At 41.5% G+C, this 26,922-nt stretch overlaps 1 protein-coding gene across 3 annotated transcripts in view; it reads right to left on the bottom strand.

The window, feature by feature from the left end:
- PHACTR2 (phosphatase and actin regulator 2) overlaps window positions 1–26,922 on the bottom strand; it is a 72,216-nt gene that overhangs the window by 43,016 nt on the left and 2,278 nt on the right. For all 3 annotated transcript variants that reach the window (XR_009277184.1, XM_058834937.1, XM_058834936.1), the window contains exon 2: window positions 2,000–2,167. Coding sequence is in view for 2 of the 3 variants with exons in the window: in XM_058834937.1 (XP_058690920.1) it covers window positions 2,000–2,167 (168 nt within the window). In the remaining variant the exon portion in view is untranslated. The remainder of the gene's footprint in view (window positions 1–1,999; window positions 2,168–26,922) is intronic.

Consider the following 26,922-nt stretch of genomic DNA (forward strand, 5'->3'; position numbering starts at 1 on the left):
GCCATGAAAATGCATCTTCTCAGTCTCCACTGGTCCTGGGTCTATTTCCTCAAGAAATATGGAGAAAACTATTTTTATTCATCCCTGAAATTACCATCTAAGGCAGGATGAATGCAATTCAAGCTACTTCTCAATTCATGTTGCAGCCTCACATGAGGCACGTACACAAACATAAGTGATCCCATGCACAGTTTAAAAGTAAATCAGTGTCTTGAGGGACCACAACATCATGAACATCATGAACAAGACCAGAAAATTAAGTAGAATTTTAAGAAATTAAATCTAAGGAGGCACTTCTGAAAATATTGACCTTAATTTCTTTGTGCTTTATTTCCTGCTTTTGTAAAAGAAATATGAACACATGCTCTGCCTTGTTATTATAAGAATTGATGCATCATGCTCTTGCAAGACTGAATTCAGGCCCTTGGAAGACAGACAGTACAACATAAGAAATGCTATCTTTAATATGAACTCACCAGATATTAGTTTAAAAAAAAATAACTGAAAAATGATACATGCATTATTATTTAATGGTATAACAATTTAACACATGTTAATAGGTTGTGAAAGTTCAGGGAATCTCTGTATACACAGCTTGTGCATGGTCATTACTCTGAAGAACTTGTTGCATATAAAATCACATACCTGTCCAGGAGAAGCTGCAGAACATTCAGGAGTCATTAACTAGAAATAGCTTTGCTTTAATAATAAGTACTGGGAAAAGTGTAAAAAACGGTACTGGGAAAGCTGAAGGAAGCGGGAAGCAATGAAGAAGATATCAAACTGAGGGGATTTAGTTTTGATTGCAGTAGTAGAAGAAACTGTGGGGGGGGTTGTTGCAGGGTATGTGGGAAAATTGAAAAAAAAAGAAGAATTTGAAGATCTCAGCAATCTGTTCAAAACTTCAGCTGTCATCTGGAGTGATGAAGACACCAGAGAAAATGGCTTCTTTTTCCTTTTTGTGTAAATAAAGTTTGTTTTAAAAGTTTCACTCTCAAACCATAGAGCCTGCTGCTGTAACTGTCAGGGATTGGTATGGGTTAAAAATGTCAAGCATTGTACTTCCAAGAGTTCAGGGGAGCCTACTGAAAACCCTTTAGGAGACTAGTGTTGGTTTTATTGCCCAAAGCCTTGGAAGACAGTAGATAGAGGGCCTGCACTGTGGCAATGAATCTAAAGAGCTCACAGAAGCTCACTGGACTCTAATTAGACTCAAGTTTAGGAAACCACATCATCAAATGCTTGAATCCCAAACCAGAAGTTTGGGATTTTTGTAGCGAAAATTTGGCTAGAGCAGTGACACAAAGACACACAAACACATATATGCAGAGTGGCATTCAGTTTCACTAAACATGGATGTCTACAGCCACTTCAGATGCCCCAGGGTTTTGGAGCTGTCTGCACAGGGTTGACAAATATGATATCAAACCTCCTGGGAGAGCAGCCAGGACACCCCAGAGCATCTCAGGCGGCCCCAAACAACTATGTTTGGCTAACCAAATCCCAGCCTTCAATATCCCTCTTTTTCAGACAGAATATAATTCAATCACAGCACTTGATTTCAGGCCATCCTTCCAGCCTTGTCAGTGGGGAAGTGAAGGGGCAGAGCAGCCTCTATGAAGGCAGGGGTTGCAGAGCTGATCCTCATTCTTCTGCTGGGCATGGCTACATCTTCTCCCCCAAACTTCTGTCCCCACAAAGGCAAGGTTTTTTTCATAATTCAAGTCACTGACTACCAGGAATACAGAGAGATTTTCCAATATATTTGAGGATATGTATAGTAAACAAATCAGCTGTGTATTTTAGGTGATGGGTTCAAGACAGAAGCTGAATAAGATTCAGTTTTCCCTTGACAAGGATCAAACTGATTTTCTGTATGTCAAATACCATGCCTAAATAATCCCTGCCATCTAACAAGTTCAAAGAGCTTTTCAAATATTATCCTGCAAAACCATCACAGTGTTTTCTGTTATTTGCCACCAAAGGGTCACAGACATACCTGCTGATGTTTCTCTGAATTTGTCACTGGTCTTCTTCTTCCGCCATTTCCAAGGTTTAAAGATTTTGCCAATGTTGGAGAGTTTGCCCTTCCTCTTGAAGGGGGGAGTTTGGGATCCAGGGGCTGGTCCATCTGAGTTAGCAATTGAAGCCTTGTCCAAACCATCAACTATATAAAGGAAAGAAATAAAAATAACTGAAGGATGGAAAACAAAATAGTACCCAACAGCTAAACTCCTCCACTGCCAGATTGCAACAGGCTGTGTGTGCATGAACATGGATTTTTCCTGTTCCAGAAGGCAGCCCTAGGCTTCACTGCTTCTCAGCACCTCAGCTGCAGCTGTCTAGAACTTGCTTCTCATGATGGTCATCTGGTGTATTTGCACAGTCCGGTGGTTTTCTATCACTACAGGAGAATTTCTTCCAACATATGTTTGGGTGACTTTTTTCCAATCCTTGGTCAAGTTGCATAATTAGCTATCACCACATAGAGAACAAAACCCTTGCAATGTGAAAATATAAACTATTTCTTCTGGGTAAAGTGAATCCTTTCTTAAATAAACTCTAAAGATAACTGTTCTGGCAGTGGAATGGGAACAGTTCTGTTTGATATCCCTGGTAATCAGTCCTTCCCATCACAGCCTGCCATGAGTCAGGCTTCTTATTAACAAAGCGTATTTAACAATAAGCTTTTGAACTGAAGCCAAAACTTAAAGAAGGATTTCTTTTCTGCAAAACACATATCGATTGATATGAAAGCCAATACTTAGCATCCATGGCCAAACTTTGAGTTTCGTGAACCAAATTAAGACTCATCCCACAACATGCTGTAGCATACAGTTAAAATAAACTACCCTAAGAAATCTACTATTACTTATTTCTGTTTAAGAATTCAGGTTTCTTAAAGCCTTCCATTTATAGTCCTTCTAACTATATTCTAAAAGTGTTCTAACAAACACTTCCAATGCGCTGAATTTTACTCCTATGAGCAACGAAGTAACTGCCATTACCTAAGACAAAAAATTAATCATGGGCTTAACTGTTTGTGGCATATAGGCTCTGTAATTGCTTTCATTCATCTAAACATTCTAATTATAACCAATTCAGAACAGAGTTGATGCCACTCTGAACAGTAGTAATGATAATCATAGATCATTAAATCAGAAATGCTGTTCAAATAAAGAAATATCAATGTCCCCATTTTACAGATGGAAAATATGAGGCACAAAATTTTTAAGTGCTTAATTTTATGTTTGCCAAATAGCTTCCTGAATCCTGGTCCTGTGTCCTAGCTGCTCAAAAGATACACATGCAGCCGCATAACATCATGGTGCAATCTTATTCTGTTTCTCAGACAAATGACATTTAATGAGTCCTATATTTGTCCTAGGCTTTAAATTGATCCAGGATGCTAAAAAAAAAAAAATCTTTTCTGTCAGAAAGCTGATGTAAGGCAAACAGAGTCCAAGAAACTTTATTTCCAATGTTTTGAAATAAAGTACTGGGAAGGAAGATTTATTGTATAACTTCATTGAAGTCTATGATGCTAAAATTAGCAATTAACTTCCTCACTTGGGTGCCCTGGAGAACAAGGTGAACCTTAGAGAGGTTTCAAAGGAGTCTGCCTTAAAATGAAGCACCTGCTCCCCCACACACCCTGAGAAGCCAGGTGAGAGGTGGGGGGATGAGAAGATCACCAAAGGCAGTGAGCAGCTCTGCGGAGAGGTACAGGGCAGCACAAGAAGCCCTGCAGGGGCTGCCTTGCCTGAAATTAGGGATCTCACTTTTGTCCAAGCTTACAGGCATTGCCTATGGAGTGCAGTCCTCTATGGAATACAGAAGCCTCTGCTGGAAACTGTGGATCTAAGTGAGAACTACAGTTATTTGAAGTGCATTTACAAAGACAAGAGAGCAAAATTTATCTTTGCAATTCCAGCTGACATAAGAAGGGATGAAGGCCATGGTTTGCAGCCAGGAAAAGTCAGATAAGAGGTAAGGAAGACACCACCAGGAGTTGGGTAGTGCAGCACTGGAACAGGTTCTGGGAAGATCTGAAGGCTCAGCCATGCAAACCTCCAAAGCTCCTTCTGGGACTGACCTCACCTACTGTCAGGACCAGCTCTGAGCAACCTCCTGACTCCCTCCCAGTTGAGATTCCCATGGTGCTAAGGGATGTGGAAACCTGGTTTCTCTCTGAAATCAGCACTAGAAAATCCAAATACTCATAAGTGAGACCAGGATCTCTTGGCTGTAGAGTTTTGTCCTGGGACAGGAGCCAGGCATTGTCTCACTGGCAGAAGCAGTGAGATACCAGCTCAGCAGAGTGAGAGGATTCCCACCCTTGAGGCAGCAGGACAAAACCCATGCTCTTCTCTCCAGTGGCTCAGAAAGGCTGGGCTACTGGTGTGAAGAGCCTGCATCCTGGTGATAGACAGCATAGTCTTACAAGCACTAGAATGCCGATCTTCTCAAATCCTCCTGAGCCATGGAGTACAGCCTATTGCAGGAGACCACTTTCACAAAAACCTCATCTAGTTTGTTTTTTTTGCCCTGTGCCTACCAGTAGAAATGGAGGAGGATTAGGGCTCCAACAGCTCCCCACAGAGAAATACAGATTTGCATCAGTCCCTGTTCTGCCTTCTGCTGGAAACTGCTAACTTCAATGATATTCATCCTAGCTACAGAAATCTGTCTGCTTCAAACTGAGCAAATACATTAAATTCATGGACAATAATTCCATTCAGGAAGATTGAAACTTTTGAAAACAGATGTCAACATTAATTCCTGCAGACAATAAAAGGCAAGGAGTTGATTTATCTAGTGAGTTCAAAATTGGGAATTTACTAATCCATGGACCTTGTACCAATTTCCCCATTTAAAATATGTATTTGAAAAGAAGGAATAAACATAGCCAGATATCACAGAATAACTTTAGAAATAATCTAAATAAAGTAATATGTCTAGAAAAAATAACTCATTTATATTCAAAAGCACATATATTATGTGTACACATATATATTCACAAGCTAGCACATTTTATCAATTAATAAACTACTTAGAAAAAACCCCACAATTTCAGCAATGACATTTCAGAGCATTTATGGAAAGATCTTTATAAAAGTTATTACTCCTCTTGTTTGAAGCACTCCACAGGAAGCTGATGCTTCAGATGCACACTATTTGCTTTACAGGTCATGTACTCCTTAAGAATAAAGTGGTATGTTTTTCACCTCAGAGAACTTATATACCTTCTATTAATCACTGTAAACATTATACATATTCACTGAGGGGAAAAGAAACATCTTAGCTTGCCGAGGTTTAAAGGAGCTTGCTGACTTCTGTTACTCCTTTATTTTTATGTATAGTGTCTTGAAGCATCTTCGAAAAGCCAGTGAGTCACTTCATTGCCCTTCAATAAATATTTTTAATAACTTTGACACTTCTGACAATAGTACCTGCATAGTTTACGTGACCATATTCCAGTCCTTTGCCCTAGGTGAAGACTTTCCAGCTGCAGGATCAGCTAGGTGCACAAGAAAGACAAGAAGTGAGGATATGGATCCTGCACGTCGATGTCACATGAAGAGGAGATCTTGCTGCAAAAGGCCAACAACAAGGCTAGCGGAGACACTGCAAAGCCAAATCGTGCCATGTGGGCTGCCAATTAGATGAAAAGTACAAAAAGGACAGCCTCTCCTCAAACTTGTAGAGATTAGATCAGTCTGTGGATGACCCTGACTTTCCTACAAATGCTTAGAGATGCCTGAGCATGTCTTATCCCAGGAAGGCTACTTGCAATAAGCAGCGGTGATCTCTGTAGCTGCTGAGGAAACACTTTCCTGCTGTGAATGATCTCCAGAGATGCTGTGTGGCTGAGGCAGGCATGTGAAATCATCACAGTTTTCCCAGGGCATGGTACACTTCAGCACTAAGATGTCAGCACTGGCACAAGCTAAGACTTTCTTCAGATAAGAATTTACAACTGACTTTATAAGAGCAGAATGCAACAGAAGAACAACCCACCAGATCATTTCAAGCAAGTCTAATATAAATTCCTGTGAAGTAAATAGTGTGTTTCTGCTGGTTCCAGGCCTTGTGATCTGGAATGCAGCAAGACCATTTTAAAAAAACTTTGACTTAAAGAAGCTCATGATCAAAAGAAAAGAGGACTATACTTATGACATTAGATGTTCTGTATTTTTTACTTCTGTATATTTTTTCTCTTGGCAGGGAAAATGAAAAGCCAGCAGAAGAACCTAACCTGCAGTCCCCTCACCAGCACCTTTCTACACAACTGATCTGATCCAATCCTGCTGGGGCACTGGCATATATTTAAGGGATTCTTTCTCACATCAGGGCTGTTAAGTACGAGACAGTACCAGCAGAACATCAAGATCTCTTCTTTCCACCACCATGCTGCACCTTTTATGCTTCAATCCCTTCTCTCACCCACATCAGCCGAGGCTCACCCACCTGTACTGCAATTCTGCTCTGGATCCTTGTCATACTGGCAAGGTTAAGAGTAGCAAGATGAAGGAAAAATCCTCCTCCTATTACTGGACAACATAACCAAGAGGGAAAAGGTCACATAATCAAGTGCTCCACTGGTATCAAGGCACTAAGATAGCACTGGTGCCTAATACTTTCACTACCAATAGTTCTCTTGCAGTGTTGCCATGGTATCACCACATCACTTAAAGCATGTGAGGAAAACCTTTTCATCCTGTCAGAACACAGGTGACTCAGGGTATTGCCACATCTAACCATGAATGAATTGAGAAATGCAGCACAAGATGCCTTGGCCCCAGTTCAGAGTTCCCTTACATGTGGATTTGGATACAATTTCTGTGCTTATTAATTACCAGTTAGCTAGTACAACTTTTCTTCCTCTTCCTCTCACTGCACCCTGCTGCCTTGCAGGGATGTGCTGCAAAAGTCATCTTGGTTTATTGAGACCTCAAAACCTCTTCTGACTATGATATGATTTGCTATACCACCTTGCTAGAGGGCACAGAGCTGGAAATCATGTTTTTTATGCCAGAAAAATGAACATGTTTTTGCAGCTGCCTATTATCCCAAATTAGGAGCAAGTCATCAACTTGCTATAGAGTATAAGCTGCTTATTCCTTGAGCTTACTGGCAAACTTGAAGACATTGTGTGATAAAAGGCTTGACATAGTCATTAAAAATCAGAAGTCATTCTGACACTATAAATGTAATTTTCAATAAGTATTGAAAATTATTATTTTTCCTGACCTGAATCAGATGTAAAATCTTTTCTTCTTTCTCGCATTTTTGTTTTGAGGGTGGTTTTGTTTTGTTTTTTGCTGGTGGTGGGTTTTTTTATTCTACTTGGAAAGGAAAAAAAATGCAGCTAATCCATGGTGGATAAACTGGTAAATGGGAGAGATATAATCTACCTCCAGGCAGCACAATGAATTGGCATCTGCATGCTTTTGCCTTGCCATACATCTGGAGTTTAACTCTGGAGAAACTCTGTCGTGAGCTAATTGACTTGATTGTGTTTTAATTAAATGAAAGGAAAAAGCTGAAGTTCAAACGTGGGCGGCAGAGTGGTAATTTCCATATGGAACTGCCAATATTGCCAAAAGTTAATCGGACCTCCTGCTGGCAATGAGCTAAACAGGCTGGGGAGTGGCTACTTCGTAGGGATGCTGACTGCTGCTCTGGAAGAGTCAGAGGGAATCCTCCTAGGATAACCACAGGGATGGAGATGACAGCCTGAACACCTTCAGGTTTCTACAAGGATACAAATGCCTTTAGGATTGCTGGAATCACACTTGGATCAGTAGTGCCAAAGTCCAGAAAGGGCTTCAAGTCTGAGTTCTGCAACTCCCACTGCTTCCAGAAGCAAAATATTACCTTGCTGCAGAAAGTCAAACATGGCAAGAGTGAAAAATTCAGCTCAGAAGACCACATTCTGTTCTGCCTGTGATGAGCCCCTACCTAAGCTCTGCAAAAAGCACAGGTACTGCTACACAGGCACTTCAGAGGAAAAGAGGGAAGCCTGTGCTTCCCTGAAAGTCATAGCACGGATGCTCAGGGCTCCACATTTACAAGAGCTGTGTGGCTGAGGGATGCTCAGACACACTATTCTGTTCTGCAGTGTGGAGAAAAGGAGTATGACCAGAGTTACAAACAATGATGTACCTATTCTAGTTCTCACTTTCTTGGCTGTACACCTGGGATTAACTGGCTGGAGGCCTGGAAAAGCTTATTTAGCTATCTGTCTCTTAGGCAGAATGCCATAGTCCTACAAGACACTGATCCCCAGTAAGCAAGCAGGGGACCTGACCTGGGCTTCCTACTAGTTACACATGAAAAAGGATATAAAATAGGGTTAACTTTAGGGTTTGACACATATTTGCTGCATCACTGGGGTAGAGTGGAAAAAATGTTGCTTTTATTTCCCGGGTCACAATAACCACCTCAAGTGCTATTGGATGGTTTGCCAGGTTACAGGCTATCATTGCCACAAATTGTCTCTCGCTAGTGCATCCCAAATGCACATAACACACTTGTAACATCCGGCTTCAGCACTACTTCACAATATAGTTTTCACTATATTGTGAAATAATATAGGGGTTAACTCTACAGAATAAAAAAGCAAAGTTATGATTGTAGGACACTCTGTAGAGACGCTAGAAATACGAAAGGCAACACAGCCAGTCAGGACTACCCAGCCTCTAAATTACACTTCCCATGCAGGAACCTCATGGTTCAGAGCTCGTCTGCTCCATCTACACTGGCATCTGAGCTGGGTGTGTTCTACAGCACATTGAGCACTGCAGACAGACCTCTACAATCACACCCCCTCTTCTCAACTGTTTCTTATATCAAAACACATCAGGGATTCTCCCAAGTCCTGGAAAAAAATAAAGATCTGACCTATCCTTGCAATATGCCCAAAAACACGTGTTTGTAAATTAATTGTTGACATTTTGGCAGCATGCAATCCTTATTGAAACAGCTACACAACTTCTTTTTCCTCTTCAGTAACATGTTTAACTTCCACACTTCTAGCTTCCTGAAGAAGGAATAAGCAAATGCTCAGCCATCCTGTTACACAGGTATGAAAGCAATCTGGCTGAAAATCTTCTTGCTACCTCCTCTCTCGCCCTGGACACAGCTGGCTCCAACCAGAAGGAAAAGGATCATAGATTTAATTCAGGTTGCTTATTCTTTTTTTTCCTCAACCCCAATACCTGAGAAAAAAATCAGCAAATGGAAAGTTTCCAGACAGTTACATTTTCCAGATATATGAAGCATCATATCAAAGGTCAAAGCAACTCCTCCACAAAAACAGGGGGGAAAAAAAATCCAGGCACAATAACAAAGATGTGGGAGGACAGAAAAAACAACTAAAAGCAGTGTACATAAAAGAGCAACCAAACTACTTTGAGCAACTGAGCTGCTAATTGAAAATTAATGCTTCTTTTGTCTGAATATTAAGGGATAAATCTCCTTGGAGTACAATGGTATATATTTATATTCACATTTTAAATATTTTTTGGATGATTTTGTAATGTCACCTAATAGTAAGCTGCATATACTCATCTTAGTAAATTCTGTTGATATTTTAAAACCATGTCTGAAAAGCAGAACTGCAAAACTGGAAATATTTCTTTATTGACTTTTCTTAGCATAGCCTTAATATGGGGGAGAAACATAATTGTAATAAATTTACAACAAATCTTTTTAGCTGCAGGCAAGCGGTAACTCTCCCTAGCAAATATTGGCTAGAAGTGTGAAAATAAACTGAAGCACCTGTGGCCCCTCTCCTGTGTGGTGATAAAGAGGAATTAAAAGCAACCACCTTTGTAGTAGTTAATAGGTGTATCATACCAATGCTGAGATAAAACTGGGTGAGGAGAGTCACAGTGAAGCCTTTGGCCCTGGTTTTCACCTCCCCAGCAGCAATTTACTCTCTATCTGCCTCAAACAGCCCAGGAGCCCCTGGATGGCCGGTTTTAGCAGCAGCACCTGCTAAGGCAAGGGAAGGCAGGGAAAGATCTCCAGTGCCAGCTGACTGACAGGAAAGATGGGGCGGTAGGTGTGCCACACCCTCAGGTGGCCCCAGCTACTCACTGTTTACTACGAGTCAAAAACCTAGCAAGACAGTAAAAGCATGGCCAAAGTTACTCTGGGATGCTTATAGCTCCTCTCCTCTCCATCCCTAAGCCAGCTAGAGGCTGTCACAGGTCTCAGCTGGCTGGCTTTCTGGAGCTGTACATCACCCCTAAGGAGATGCTGTAGGATGTTAGGAGATTACTCTGCTAACTCACCTACTCTGCATCACTGGCTAAAGGACTCAGCTGCTGATCCCTCTCAGCCATGCCTCTGATACACCTGGAAAGACAGAGGCACTTCCCCATACATCTCTGGCAGTGTCCCCAGAAGACATCACCACTGCAGGAGGAGGCAGGACACAGGCACAGCTTTACAGAGATGCTGCCCACACTAGTGGGCTTCCAGTCATCTCAGCCTCTGTTTTTGCACCACCACAACAGAAACCTTAGCTGAACCACCAGCCACACTGGTGACCATTTGTAAGGCTGCACGTTTATCACTGCACTGAGACAAAAGAAAAATAGCCTTTGTCTGGGCTTCTAAAACTGAGTCAGTTCCTTCTACTGAGCTGGAGAGTGTAGCATTGAGCTGGGGCAGGAACAGAACAGGAGTGAAGGGGAGAGAGGTCTGTGAAGAGAGGGAAGACTTCTGCCAGGAAGTGATCACCTGAGCTCACTGCCAACAGGTGCGAGAGATGCTCTGATGCCTTCAACACATCCAGTGCTGAAGCAATGACCACCTGAAGTGCTAACATCATCAGCTGTTCTCCTCTTCAGCATGAAAAAGGTGGGGAACCCACTCCAACTCATTCCAGACCATCCAGTGCCCTTGCCAAACACAATTCTGCAGGAATATTACACTTATTTTTCCCTTTATTATCACTATCTTTAACCAAATCTCGCACAGTTAACACGTTTATATATCTGAAAGCAGGTTTGCTTTTGTGAGCTCTCATCCCAATGCTTCCCCACTCCTAAGTACTATGACAAGAAGTCCCTGATCTATGAATAACAGAACATTTACATACCCAAAAGCTTAGGAGCAATTTGATCAGTCATGTAATTAAATGCCTGGGACAGGACAGTCCAGAGCTCATTGTGCTGTCTTTCAAGAGCAACATTTTCTTCTATACTGGCACTGCTTCAACACCTCTTTTTCTGGTACAGGAAACAGCATATTGCACTTGTCCAAATGTGTGCAAGTCGACCTCAAAGCAAATAGTCTCTCTCTGTGACCTTGCTGGCCTCAGAATCCTGCCAGGGAGGTCAAGAACGCTTTTAAACCCAACCAGCAAATTTCTGATTGTTGCTGTCATTGCAAATATTTGTACAGGCTTTTAGATCTGCCGTCTTTGTAGAGAGAACAGTGTTTATTTTTAAGTTAGGTTTTTAGCTGCCTTTAAAATGCTCGTATTTGTTGCTGGATACCAACTTGAATAAACAATAATAGTAAAACTCCAAAATACTCAGAACAACCTATTAATGATTAAACAGAGTCTTCTTAGTCAAAATACTAATTTGCCAACTCTAAAACCACAGCCTGCAAAAATCATTCTGTATGTATAATATCATAATTCTTAATACAGTCTAAGTCATCTTCTTTGCTATGAGGAAAAGTGAGTTGCCAAGTTGCATCATGTTTCAGTACCCTCTCCATCCCCAGCCACACAGCCAACAGCTGTTTTATTCCCTGTAACTCCTTCTTTACTAGGTCCAAGGTGGGGAAAATCAGGCACAAGCTGACATATTTGTCATATGGCAGCCCAGTCGCCCTTCTTTTGCCAGCTTAAACTCAGACATTGAGGGGCATGTTCATGTCAAAGGACGAGTCTGTGCAACTGTGATGGGATTCAGTCTTACTTTAAAAAACAGTGTGTAAAAAACACAATCAAGAAACAGTAATTCCATGAAGCAAGGTGATGGCACTGTAAATCACTACAGTAAAACCCAGCAGAATTGTAGTACCATCTTCATGAAGGTTTGAGGCTATATTCATAGATTTTTTTTTTACTTTAGTCTTTCCATGGAGTCAGTGTTTATGGAAGTGAGGTGCTGGTAATAAAAAAAAACCCTGTAGTTGGAACAAATTACAAATGAGAAAGCTGCTGTCCTTCAGCTTATTGCACTGAGATGCTGGGCTGGAGCCTGCCCTGTTCACAGCGAACGCAGGTGCTTGTCACTTGTGGAGGTAGGGCTGGAAACCAGGATCACACCTCCCTGTGGGACAGTCAGCAGCACTCTCCTTTTAGATCCAGGCACCAGCCCAGGACTAACCAGCACATCAAGTACTCCTGGGAGGGAAAAGGGCTAAAGAAAGGGGCTTGTTGAAGCTTCAGTTGGGGAGACATCATCTTCTTGTCAGAGAAGGCACTAAAAATATGCTTTGCTCTCCCAGCGGATTCTTCCCTTAGGGGAAAACAACTACTCTGTAAGAGCATCAGCAAGGCAGATACATAATTGATACCTTCATTTCCCCACTTGCTTGTTCCTGATGTATTTGAGACCTCCGCATCTCCTCTGCTCTCTGTTAATAATGAATGATTGCATTATTGTGATGCTTAAAGAGGGCTGGCCATAGATCAGAACCTCTTTGCTTAAAGAGCGTATGGACAAACACCAAAAAAGACCATTCTTGTTTCAGCTCCAGGTATAAAATGAAGGACAATAGCTTGAAACACAGATTTCTGATTTTCATTGACACCTGCTCAGTTGTTGCTTTTAAAAATAATTTTTAGCTATCCACAAGCCCCTATGAGTTTTTTTGCAGCATGTCCCTTTCTAACTTTCCCATTCAGACATTGGCATTTTAAGCAATCATAAAATATATCTTTGCTCTCTGTAGGCTAAAACAAAATGCCAGCTTCAACTTTAATGTGCCAGTTTAAACTGAACTGCTTTAGCTGGAGTTGGACGAGCATCCCTTGAGCTGGAAAGCAAGGACCAATGGAAAAAATACCAGCCCCCATCTCCTGTCCACCCAGTGCATTTCAGCACTATACTACCACATGGCCTAACAGTATTCATTCAGTACTCAGCTTCAGCACACAGAGCTTCAAAGAGCACCAGAGGAAATGCCTGTTTGCTTGTCAGGGGCACCTGAGCCCACCCAGTTACTCCAGCATGCATCAATACATTGCTGCGCAGGAAAACCATTCCTTTTTCTAAGGAATTAGGAGTTAGTAGTCATCATAGCCCAATGAAACATTTTAAGCCTTCCAATTACCATTAAGATGCATTCAGGCTGATTATGAATCAGATAATCTATTGATTTATTTACTTTGTACAAAACCCAATACAGACCACAAGAATAACTTAGCCTATTTTAGCCAGATTAATGCGGACAGATGGCACTCCAACTGTATGGAATGACACACTTCATTGTCTTTTGTATTTTCTTTAAGAATGTCTTTAAACCCTTAAAAAAATGTAGCTTTAATTTTAAAAATGTTTCTATTATTCCTTATTTATTTAGAGGCTACGTGACCCTTGAGTAATTACAAGCCGGGATACAAAACACTAACATGAATTACTTAAAAAAACAAATGAAACAGAAGCTGTTCTAGCAATTATCAGGTTCCTTTAGTTTTATGGTTACAAGTGCCATGACCTTGTTGATACAGATGAATTGAGCACAAAAGCTTTACTATTTAGCCATGTGCTGACGAGTGCCATAATAAGAACTTGACTGAAATGAAATAGGTGGTGCAAAAAAACCCAAATATGACTGGCAAGACCTGGACCTATTGCTAGCAACTCCAAGCAGCACTGGAAATTCCAAATCCTTGCAAATAAAGTATGTACAGCATCAGTCTTCACCAAATTCATCTTTGGCATTGTTTAAGATCTTTAAAACTTTCTGTTTTAAACTGCTACCAAATGTTTTCCTAGAGAGGGAACATGATGTGACGGAGCGCACGCCTGTTTCCATCAGTCCCTGGGAAAGCGAGCCATTTCTTAGGAAAGCCCACAGGAATACTCCAGAAATTCCTTCTTGCAATTTCTGCCTGACTCGACTGTTTCTCAGCCTGGGCTTTCTACAACTCACCCAGCTGCTGATGCACGCAACAAGGGAGAGAAAGGGCTATTCATCTGCTTAGCTAACGATGAATCAACACATGGACAGTGTCCCACAAAGGAATGAGCAATCACTGTTTCCACTGGTGGTACCTCCAGGGTGTGTCTCCAAGAGTTTGCCCAGAGGTGAGCAGTCCATCCTGGCAGGCAGGGCTTGCTTGGGTCTCTGCTCTTCCCATGCAGCAGCCCCCCAAATAACATTGCTGCAGGGATCCAAGGAGGGAAAGCAAAGCAGAGATCCCACAGGTGATGGATGACCTTTTCCCCATGCCCAGTGGGCACAGAAGGAACACTGAAGCCCTGGAATGGCAAGCAGGATTCAAACCCAGTCCCTGAGCTCCTCTGCAAGGCACAATGTGTTCACAGCCACTCCCCAGCATTACTTTGACTATGAAGTTTGAAACCTGTTGAGCTCCAATCTCAACTGAAGGAGCAGAGGGCCTTCCTGCAACCCCTGGCAATTTACCTCCCTCAGAAAATACCTCCTGAAAACTTCTATACCATACTGAAAAAAACTGCCTTGTAACTCCACCTCCAGTGAAAAATGCTTTCTATAAGAACAGGTTTTGAAATAGAAAGGTTAATAATTATTCTTTAAAAGAACACCTTCAAGCAGCTTACAAATAAATGAAGGCAACTTTGTTGAGCTTAGCAAGAAGCTGTGGCATTTTAGAAACTAAAAGAAGTGATAAAGATTTCAGTCATTTTGCTTGCCTGGAAAAAGGTTTACAGTTTCCCTTAAACCTCACTCCCACTCTTGCTAACATTCAAGTACTTGGCACACATACTCAACATTTTTAGACCCTGTACTCACTTTTCACCCTAGCTGGATGCTGAACTTTGGGAGAAAGTGGTAATTTTAACGCCAGGAGAGACCCAAAAAGGGACTGGTTCATTACACCACGCAACTCCTTGCCGTGAGGAAGCATTGTCTTTCACATGCTGTGCTCACAAAAGCTATGGCAGATCAGGGAAAAACCTGGAATTGTGATGAAACATATATAAGCCACAACAAGCAAAACAGAAGATTTCTTTATTTAGTAGGAAATTTTCTGTATATCAATGCAAGTGAAGAATACAAGGAATACAGGTAAGCACAACAGAACAGTCTGATTCAGGTTTTAAGAAAGTTCTAGAAAAGCACCACTAACCTTCACTGGATATTTTCTTGTTCTAGAAGGAATGAAATTAAACTAAATCAAATTGCCTCTTTTTATTTTTGTTTTTTTTTTAATTCCTGTATAGGATCATGAATAACATACTAAACTGAAAAGCACAGAAATGCCAGATGTATCCCACTCAGAAGCTTTTTGATAAACATTATGACATTTCATGCGTTTATGAATAGTGGTCACTGAAAACCAGTTCTGTAAGAATTTTCACTTAAGCCAAAACATTTTAGTTTCATGTCTGTGAACATGCAGGTGGCCCATACAACAGGGCTGTATCCAGCCTTGCATTTGAAAGGCTGCCTTAAGTTTTTGGACAGGGAGCAGCAGCCTGGCCAAGCATCCAGACGGTGACCCACCGTAAATCAGCCCTCGCCAGATCAGCTCAGCAATGCTGGAGCAGCCAGCTAAAGGAAAAGGTCCATGGATTGTGTCAAGGTAGCAGGAAAAACAGGATCCTATTTCAGGTAACACTTGCTCTGAGGAGGACAAAAAACCTCCAGATGTGCCCTCAAAGCTTCCAATCTAAACTGCTCCACCACCAACACCGCCCTCCCACTTCAGTCAGACTCTCTGCTGACTTTAAACTTCTGTCTTTTAAACCATGTGGGAATCAAAGGTTTGAGTGGACTTTTAATTATCTTTCATGCCAACACAGGCTTTTAGAGTATAATTGAATTTAGTGGGAAGTTTAGCTTTGAGAAAAGTTAAGGAGAAAAAGTAATGAATAACAAGAAATAAAAAAAAGGAAGGATTACTATGGCACGCACATTTTCTTCAGACTCAGAGCAAGACAAAAGGTTGTATTTGCCTAATTTGCTCATGTGCTAGGAATACCATGGTTTATCACTAATACTGCACACTTTTATGCAGGAAAAGGGCTAGCATACAGGCTGGGAATGGCCCCTGGCTGGAGTGTGGCGCTCAAGGGGATGCACAGTTTGCTTCCCCAGCAGTGGCAGCACTCTGGGCTCAGCACCTGCTCACCAGGGAGGCAAGGAAAAACACAAAATAAGAAGAGGGTCTTGTTATTCATGCAAAGAGAAGTGCCTCACTACTAAATACTCTGGAAGCCATGGTCCTGCATGCTGGCTTTTAGAAAGGACTTTAACTCCATCTAATATTTTAATAAACCCATGAACTTCACAACTAAAACAAGCCAGAGCATAAAGCCAGGGTGAAATGTACAGTGTTAGAACACTGCCCTTGGTGTGCTTTGGTCAAGCTGTTGAAAATAATGTAATCTCAATATGAAGTCATAGTACTTGTCTGGGGTGTATCTGGATGTTGTTTTTATAAGTACAAAACTCTGCTGGTAGGAACAGTGTGTAATTGGTGAAAATACTGCAAGGACTGTAACTAAAAAACATTATGTAGGTTTGTGTGCAAGGAAAAGTTCTCATCATTAATTTCACTGACATGAAGTTTAATGCAAGGGGCTCTTTTTCCAGGCAAATACAGAAACAGTGGAGGAAATGCAGGGCTATATCCACAAAACAGAAAGATCCAATTGACTTCTTATGGCACCTACTCAGAACTGGGGAGGCCCAGAGAAAATCCCTGCTATTGAAAGGACTCTTAGCCTTGTCCTTTTACTACTGGGAGCTCTGGGGAGCATTGCTCTGTCTGTCACCTTCTCTCATGTACCCTTCCTACAACTGCAAACAATTGCTACTACCTCTGGCTTCTCTATTTTAATGGACACAACAAATATTTTGAAAAATTATTAGTTATCTTGAAAGTTGTGCTATGGACATCTACAGCAAAATATAACATCAATCCTAGTCTAATGCTAAAAACTTTGGTGAGTGTATGTGACTCCACACATATGTGCATCACTCAATGGGACTTCACTCACAGTTCCTGGGTTAGAGAAAAAATGCTCCTGCCAGTGTGTCATTAAAAGAGTCATCGATATGATACCAACAATAAATGCATCAAGATAAACTAATGGTTGCCCTTCTCACCTAATTTCACAGTAAGCTGCCAGGCTGAAGAAGGCTACTGGAAGTCCTCATAAAAGACTTCCCACTTTACTACCCATCTCCTTGAAGCATCACCTCTTGCACCACCTCAGCATTATCCCAGTTTCCCTCCCTTCTCTCTCACCTCAAACACAGTCTTTTCTTTTCACCCCACAAGAAGGACATTTTTTGTCTCAAAACTTTTACAACCACTCCCTATGTTAAAAAATAAATAAAATAAAAAGGCACCAAAAATAGTAGGTGCAAAGACTGAATTATAAGGAAATATACACAGTAAGACAAAACAAACCTCTCTACATTTGCAAGTTTTCCCTGCATTGACATCTGGACATGTAAGTAATCACTTAAACTAGAAAGAATGGGCTCCATGCTGGTATTTTTTTAATGAGATTGAAGTGCCTGCTATTTGCTTTTAGGAAATGGCTAATTTAATTAGAAGCTCTGCATCTGCTCTTCCTTTTCTCTCCACTCAGTCTTACATGGAATTTACTGCACAAACAAGAAAAAATCTAAACTGAAAGAAAGAAACCTCTGGACTCATATATACAGAGGATGCATCAATTCTTAGGGAGTTAAGAAAACTCATCTGTGCCACCAGACACCTCCCTGCTGACATAAGGACATGGGTCTCAGTTCTGCCCTGCTGCTATATACAGGCCCTCAGGGAAAAAAAAAAACAGGTTGCCAAATATGCTAACCAGTAGCATTCCCATCCAGGGACATCAGGGTGTAATGATGCTATCTGCTGAACCACAGGCAGGCAGGGGCTGAGGAGCCTGCTCCCCTGCCAAAGCTAAAGAAAGAATTAACCACAGCAGTGGGATAATTCACTAGCTGTCTTCAGCTGATTCCTTCATCACGGTGAACTCACCAAACAAAGGATTTCATAGGGCAATGGTTTTGGTTTTTTGGTTCATCTCACCTTCTGCTGATGTTTCCTGCAATGTTTCTCTTCTGTGGTTGAGGAAACCCTGAATGCAATGTAGGATGAGCTACAGGAAGAGAGAGATGTTTTCTCTACAAACAGATCCCTAAGGACAGCCGGTGGAAAGGTGAAACCACAAAGATCCATGGCATGACTTCAATCATTTGTGCTCACTTACGTCCAAGGCCCATGACTTTCAGGTCTGACATGCTCTCTCTATGGCAAGTGGGGGAGGAGAAACAATATTTAACTATCACACAAGACCCATCTTCAGGACTGATTAATAATACCCATGGGAAGATTTCAGAATTGGGCAACATGAACCCTTCAAGATCACACCAGGGTGATTAGCTGTGGCTTTTATTCTTACATGCTATCAGATCTCGCTGATTTTGCACTGAAGCAGCTGGGAAAGGCTTGTACCTTAACAGGCCTGAGCTGCAGCTACTGTAGCCATTGCCAAACTGAAAACTGGTCTAGGCAATAGACACAGCATGCAATGATAGACATCAAATTTTGTGTCCAGCTTCGCCTGCTAACTAGAGAAACCTGCAAAGTTCCAAGCTTTTGTTAATGGCTTAAAATGGATTGAAAATACTGCTTAGTTTTGGTATACTTTCTAGTGGCCTAAACCTGTATTCTCAAGGTTAGTTCAACATCCATGGATGTCAGCTAGAAAGGTACATTCTTTTTGCCTTTTTCTCCTTCAAAAATATATAATCCTAGAGATCCAATAGTGACATTAAATACTTTTTTCCTTCAACACATTTTTTTACTATGCACTTCAAACTAAGCTACAGAGTTTCCAGGTGCATTAAACTTTTCAGAAACACACTGTTCATCTTGCTGGATCTGTCTAAAATACACTCTCTTCCTCTTCTCCCCCGCCTTGCCTACGGTAGCAGTGGGAAAATTAAATCAGCAGGAGAAGAAGTGCAGGAGGGAGTTAAGAGAGGTGTTTCTGTAAGTGTCCAAGATTCTTGTTTTTTCAGTTTCATGTTTCTGAGAATTCCCCAAGGCTTTCCCAACACAAACTTTCTTCCTCTTTTCAGAATCATGTTCTCTTTGTAACATGACACAGTTACATGACAGTACTGCCCAACAGAAAGCTTTTAAAGCAGAGTGACAGTCAGGTAATTTCTGAATGCTTTCTAGTTCATATCTCTTTCTTTTTCTTGCTGGCTCATGTTTTTCTACTCTCTTATTACTTTCTCGTCCAACTAAAGTATATACTATTTCTGCTTGGTCTTTGTCCAGCTCTCAAGAAACTGTCTTTATCCACAGCCTTAGTTGTCTGCTTTAGTGTTCTTTCCCTTGCACAGATAGAGTCTCTATTATGTCTCACTTATTTCTTCCATACCCTATTTCTATGTGTCAAAAGTGGCAATATTCAAGCAAGAATAAACAACAGCATTGTTTTTCCAAGAAATCAAATCTAGTGTCCTCTCATAAGAGTCAGACCAGCTTTCCAAAACTTTCCTTCAGGAATTTAAGCACAGGAACTACCCTGCAATTACTGCAATTGTTTTAAACCTCGTATGGATTTTTAGCACTAATTATTAATAGCAATATTCTCCTTTTTTTATCAATCACTTGAACAATTTGTGAGTAAAAGAATCATTCATGGTGGTAAAATGTGTAAGGCAGGAAAACCACTACACCCTTCTCTGTATAAACATAAAAGAGGCCAGATTCGCAGTGCACTAGAACACTGCTTCACATTTTCAGAACAAGAATACTCTTAGCATCTGTGCCAAAACCAACACTTCCTTCCCCTCAGAAACGCAATAAAGCTATAAAACTCCAAGAAAAAAAACCAGTAATCTTCAGACACATTGAATGAATTTACAGGGAAGGAAATGCACAGCCAGTTCTGCATTATTAACATTAAATAAATTGTAACACATTATAAATGCATAATTTAAACACATCTAGTTTCTTGGCAATGGACTGTTTGGGTTTTTTTCTCCTCATAAAGACAGATAGTATCTAAAAATCATTTCCCACCAGCTTAGAGGGACTTTAAGTTGTAACTTGACTCAAATTACTTAATTGTATCCCACTAAATCTCTTTCACAAGCATGCAATGAAAGTGTCATTTCTTTGTTGATTCATCCAGAATCTTGGCGGGGGGGAAATGCCCACAAAGATTAGCTTTCAGTCTGGGTGACTTTATATTGCTTGTTATGACATAAATATTTCAGGTAAGTAGATCTCTGGGGGTTGTAAGCAAGGAGAGCAATTGGGAGAGGAGTCACAAACTGGACCCTCTCTTACTACTCACATCACACAATGTTTTTAACACAGGAAGCTTCTGCTGAGTGAAATTCACTTGTTTGGTGCCCAAGCACTAAAATCCCTCCAACAGTAGAGGTGAGAGATGTACAAGCCACACTGAGGCTTTCCACAGCCTCAGGGGCAAACACTGGCTAGGAATATGCATCCTGGGCATCTCACTTGCCACAGGAACTGCAGCTGGGGCTTTTCCATGATCCCCTATTGCTCCAGACATCCACCCAACAGTATTTACACTGGCATATGCCAGCAGAGGCTGCAGGCTGCTGAGGATGCTGACATGGACACTGGCACATGGTTCTTGCTTCCCAGCTCCTGGTTTCAGAGGGAAGATCACCTGTGCACCTGAATGCAGCAGGCTGAGCTGAATGCAAAGCCTGGCTCTTAGAATCACAGAACGCTTGGTGTTGGAAGGTATCTTAGAGATTATCTAGTTCAAGCCCCTCTGCCATGGGCAGGGAACATTCCACATTCTGGCTTCCAGGCTTCCATTGCAGTAGTTTGTTTCTTCAACACACCATCCTCCTCCCTGACAGGCTGCCCTCCCATGAGGTTTCCTGGGCATTCAGACCAAATTTCACTCACGATAAATGCTATTTTACTTAGTTGAGCTGACTACCAAACAGAAGCTGGAATCCAAATCACTTTCATTTGGTTTTCTGCACTTGCTCTACAGCCATGCAGGCAGAAGGCATGAAGAGCCAGCCCTGCCTTCCTCCTCAGCAGAAAGGGTCAAGTGAAAGAACAGTCATTTAAGCGTGCATCAACAATGTTGCAAACCCGAGAAATAAAACCAGGGGTGAGAAATCCCCAGGCAAGAGTTCACTTTCTGAGATGAAGCTTCCAGCAAAAATGTTTTAAGCTGAAAGTGTAAATTATTACAGCAGTAAAAACATCAAGTTTCATCATATATCACAGTTATTCTAATTGTGCAAATCACTGAGTTAGCTAAAATCAAAAAATATTAGAGATTGTCTGCATTTTTTGTGAATTATATCTAGATCATAAACTACACGATCTGTTTGCATAGATCACGCAATAGCCCAGGCTTTAAAGCCCAACTGGTACCTAAGGTCTCTGCACCATTCCTGGGCTTTTACTGGGCAAGACATTAAAGTGTTCAGATTCAGAAAATACAAAAAGGATTAAATAACACTGGAATGACTATAGTGCATCTACTTGATGAGGATTTGCTGACCATTTGGGAAAATAGTCAGAGAGAAGACATCTTAAAAAAATAATAAAAAAGCACATTCTCAGGGGTGAGGAATGCAGGCTGATCTTTTGGAACCAAACTGGTTTTGCTCGTACAATTTCAAATGTTAGGACAGCTGTATCACAGCCTAACTCTGCTAGGCAAAACATCATTCTAATTCATATGAACCCAATGCAGGAATCAGAGAAGAAAAGGCAACACAGCTCTTATATTTTCATATAAAACTTCATTTTCACAAAGCTATAATTGACACAGATTTGGCTAACCCTCTAATGACCTGTCATTCTCATTCTACTCATGTGCAACCTGACAGCATACCCTGTACTTCCCTACAATGACAGAGCAGCCAGATCCTCATTTCTCCCTAGCTTTTTCCCACTTACACTGATTATCACAGTTGTACAAAGCAGCGAGAGAACAAAAAAGTAAATAAAACTTTCCCTTTGAGACCAAGTCAGGGACAGAATAAATTCATATTCCTTCATAGCAACCTTGTATCAAGCCTTGAAAGAAGCCCAAGTCTTAAATCAAATTTCCTAATAATTCCTAATAATGAGCTGCCGTATGATTAGGAGAGGCAATTTCATGGTCTTTGCTGATTGCTAGTCCAAACCACTATGTGGACTACAAAAAGGCAAGGTTAAATCGATCCACATATTGTCATATCTAAACCCAGAAAAAAAACTCGAAACACAGAAGAGAGGACACCCAGATCTGTTACTCGTTTGATTCTGGTCAAACACAGTGAGAAGAAAAACATCTTCATACCCTGCATCACCTGGCTATCCACAGTGATCTTCCTACCCAGTTCCTACTGAACCATTTCATAAGACACTACAGGAAATGGCACACTCCAGACCCCACCATAATTTTACATTTTCCCAAAAATACACTTGGCAGTCTAAGGCTTGTAGAGTTCATGTACAGGGAGGTGGGGGAGATATAAATTACTCGGCGTCACTTTTTGATTTCGCTTTGGGGGATGAAAAAATTAACAAAACCCACTCCTCATTATCTGTCTACTTTCCCTGCCCATGGTTTGTAGTCACAGTTTCTTCTGGCTCAGAAGGGGCACCAGCAGCCACTCCAGCTCTCTGGGATCCTCTGAGGGCAAAACAGACCAGAGCTCCCACTGCCTGTTATTACAGTAATTTTATCATCACTTAGAACTGGCCCTACTCGAAAGTCAATCCTTTCCTATCAGAAAAAGAAAAAGATCAGGAATCTGCCTTGTGCCTGCTAGAGAAAATAACACATGAACAGTTCAAAAATGACTTCTCCATATAGGACTGAATGGCAGTGAATTGGGGTATTTCTGCATATCAGAAATATTTTTCTAGCCCCTGTTACAATTTTAATACAACGGGTAGAAATAAGTTCTGGGAGCAGGCTGTTTGCTGAAGTATTTTAAAAAAATCCATCAGTGTCCAAAATGAATAAAGGACGATTTAAAGGAAAAACATATAAAGAAAAATATAAATGGGTAAGTTTTTTCTGTTTTTAATAGGCTGGACTGTGATATGGTGCAAACACTGATGAGGATATGAGAGCTCTTTGGTTTCCTCCTGGCTATCTTAGGTGATGTTCTGCTTCCTTGTGATAAGTTTCTCCATTTAAAGCAAGGAATGAAATAAAAAGGACTGGAAAGCATTTTCAAATTTGTAACAGAAAATGCCATCTAAGGACGAGGCCATATGACTCAGGAGCAGTAAGAAAACCAAGGAAGAGAATCTAGGAAGGAAGGACAACTGATCCAAGGGGTGGCTGGGATCCAGCAGCATGGGATCAGTTGTCAGTGGGGCTTAGCACAGGGGGCTCAGCAGGAAACAAGATCTTCCAGGAGCTTTTCATCTGGAGGAAGTATCGGGGTGGTCATCTGAGAAGACAACCCCCACACAAACACAGGCAGCCAGCAGGGCTCTGCACCCTGCCTGGAAGCTCTCATTCTCCTCATGGCAGATGAGGAAGCTGATGATTAACGCTGCGAACAGGTGATTAGTGGCTACCAAATATGAAGGTCTCTCAGCCAGCATGCCTGACATGAAAGGTCACATACCTTGGCAACTAAATGAGGAGAAATTCCGGTCACCCATGAAGCATCCTCAGAGGGAGAAGAGGTGAGACATCAACCTGTTGAGCACTACACCTTTGTTTTCACACACACGTGGTCCCTGCGGTGTGGCTGGTGCCCTGTGTCCTTATGAGACCCATGTTCTCGGCCATGGCCCAGGGTGCAGGCTCAGGTTGCAGCCTCCTCTGCAGTGAGGAATTGCTGCGGCCGCGGGGCCACCGCTCTGCTCTGGCAGATCACAGAGCATGCAGCAGCACGTACACTTTGTATTCCATAAACATGCTACACTGAAATTTTTTCTCTATAAATAGTGATTCATTCCACACGCTTACATTCAGACCCTTACCAACAGCACAAATCAGAGTCATGGTGCTGGGAGTGGGATGAGACCTACACTTCCAGCAGTTGCCATTGCTTTTCATATTTCAGCTCAAGAAACACAACTTTTTAAAAGAGCTCTTGCAGTTCCCATTAGTAGAAGGCAACTTCATGGCTACCCATCCTGTCTGAAAACATGGGCTTTTTATACCTTTGACTAGGCATCAAAATATCCACTCAATCAGCCTGAAGTCTAATGCAAATGACATACTTAATTAACCCAAATTCTGGAGCTGCCACAATTGTAGTCCCATCTGACAGCACTAGTAGAGTGAAGAAAGAGTTTCCCAAAAAGATGAAAAGCTTTGGATAGAAATTTAGTAGCAAATGAAAATGGTACACCTTTACATTTCACTTAAACTCTTGCATAACTTACAAAAGCATAAAAAAACAGGGAAAAATGAATAGGATTCCCATTGTAGTCTTATGAGGGTTCAACCTCAAAGTCCCCAGCCAATTTAAATCTCATGAAAAAAAAAATAAGGAAGATGAGGCTCCCCGCTAAGAATGTCCTTTGTGGCTGTGGACAAGTCATTTGGGGCTTCACATCAAATGGAACTTACCATTTCAGCTCAACAGCTCCGCTTTCCATTCTTTCAAGTGAAGCAAAACCTGAAATGACCAGCTGACAGGTGTGTTGGGAGTAGTTCACTGCACCTATAAGCGCTTAGAAATGCCTTTCTGTAAAGTGCAATGAGTTTCAAAATTCTTCCACTTTAGAAAGAAAAAATAACCAGAGGAGAAAAATCAATTTCCTTTTTAAACCCTATAAGAATCATTACTCTGAGGGCTTTTCTGCACATTCAGAGTCATAATGGACTAAGTCAGGATGAGACTTTTGGTCTATGGCTGAGCATCTCCATGTCCAATTCCTCAGGAACAGGAGGGCTTGCTCCACAACAGTGCTCTCAGTAAGGCTCACAAGTAGCTACTAAGGCAGAGAACTACTGGAACAACTCATTTTACTAGACAAGTCTTGGAATTTCTCCATGGATAACCAATTAATTTGTTTACCAACACCTAGAAGTGCTGAAGCAAATATTAGTTTTCCATTTCATTTCAGGATTATGACAAGCTTGCCCAGTTAACACAATTACAATTCCTCTGCACAGACACAGGTGAAGCTGCTGTTTCCTCATCCATGAGCAGGAAATCCCATAAAGCCAAGAGAGATGAAAAGCAGCAGTATGAGAAACATGTCCACTTCTGACCTATGAGAATCATTTCACCGAGTGCCAAGGTCAACAAACAACAGGATCCTATACCAGTGACTGCTTTCATCTCATGGGGGGAGCTGGGTGGGAAATGGTTTTCCTGTGCTGTTGAAGTACATTTTCATGCCCTTGAAAAAAACCTGTGTGTCCGTAAAAGGATGAAACGCAAGCCAGACAGATTGTGCTCTGTTTCTGCAAAATGTATGTGAGGAGAGGAACTCCTCCCACCCCAGAGTAAACAGCCCTGCAGATCACATCATCACATCCTTGGCACGGGAGGTGAGCACAGGGGTCTGACCCCAGTCTTCAGCTGGTCCCAATGAGCATCCTGACCTGTGGGGCAAGAGTTTCCCGGGACCTTCCCTTTGCAGCTTGTCCTACCCCTTTGCATACCCTCTGCTTGTGCACCACACTCCATGCTGAGCTGCCTGACCTATTCCTAGGAACACTAACAAGGTCTGATTTTACTGGAAATTGCATTCTTGACAAGGCATCGCCACTCAAGAAACAACAAAAATCTTTTGCCACCTAACTAGTTCTGCTTTGAAATGCTACCTTCCCAATATGCTGATCACATGTCCCCTGTTTGTTTCTCTCTGCTATGCCTGGTACTGAACTACCAAAGAACAAATCTAAAAGGAAAACAAAAACCCAAACTGAAAAAAGTGCACAGCTCTGCTGCTCTTTGATAAGCTGTAGATCAGAAAGTAGAAGTGATAGCTTTTGCACACAATGGCTGATAACCCCCAAAAGCACTCAACTCCAGCCAGTAAACGGGGAGAGATCTCGTTAATCAAGTCCTGCCAGGCGTGGGAAAATCAGAGAAGAGGAAGGAAAATGAACAAGGATAATATGTGCTCCTCCTTATCCACATATCTGTACTGTCTTCCCAAGCTCCTGTTGCAATTGATGTTTGTTCACATTTTCTAACCATGGCAAATAACAAACAAGCTTTAAAAAAATATCTAAATGACTGGAAAGCTGCAGCCTAGGAGAAGGAGCAAAAGCTGCCTACGAACACCAACCAGGCAATACAAGACCTGCTTTGCTGCCCATCTACCACTCATAGTTATGAGAGATGATTAAAGCCCAGATCCTCCTGTCCACAACACTTAAACACCCACTCACATGAAGCTGATGGCAAACTCCAGCAGGACAGTATTGCTAAAGAAAGTTCCAATGGAGTATGAAAATCTGAAATTCTTCCTCTCTTTATTAGGCATACTAATCCATCTGGTATGAATACATCTGCCCAGTCAAGAAAGACTTCTGAATTTTATGATTAGGCCTCAGTCCTGCCCTTAACCCAACAGGAGAGTAACACTAGGACCTTGATCTGTTTAAGTACTTCAACATATTTTTACATTTCCAAGAGTAAAACCTTTAATTTAAAGGAAACTTTAAAAACCCAACTGTTCAGGACACTGGCTGAGGTCCATCCTGAGTGTTGCATTATGTATATATTTTATCTTTTCTAAGTCACTCTGTGACTTTCAGGAAAAATCTT

Source organism: Poecile atricapillus, chromosome 3, assembly GCF_030490865.1.
Source record: "Poecile atricapillus isolate bPoeAtr1 chromosome 3, bPoeAtr1.hap1, whole genome shotgun sequence".
Taxonomy (NCBI): Eukaryota; Metazoa; Chordata; class Aves; order Passeriformes; family Paridae; genus Poecile; species Poecile atricapillus.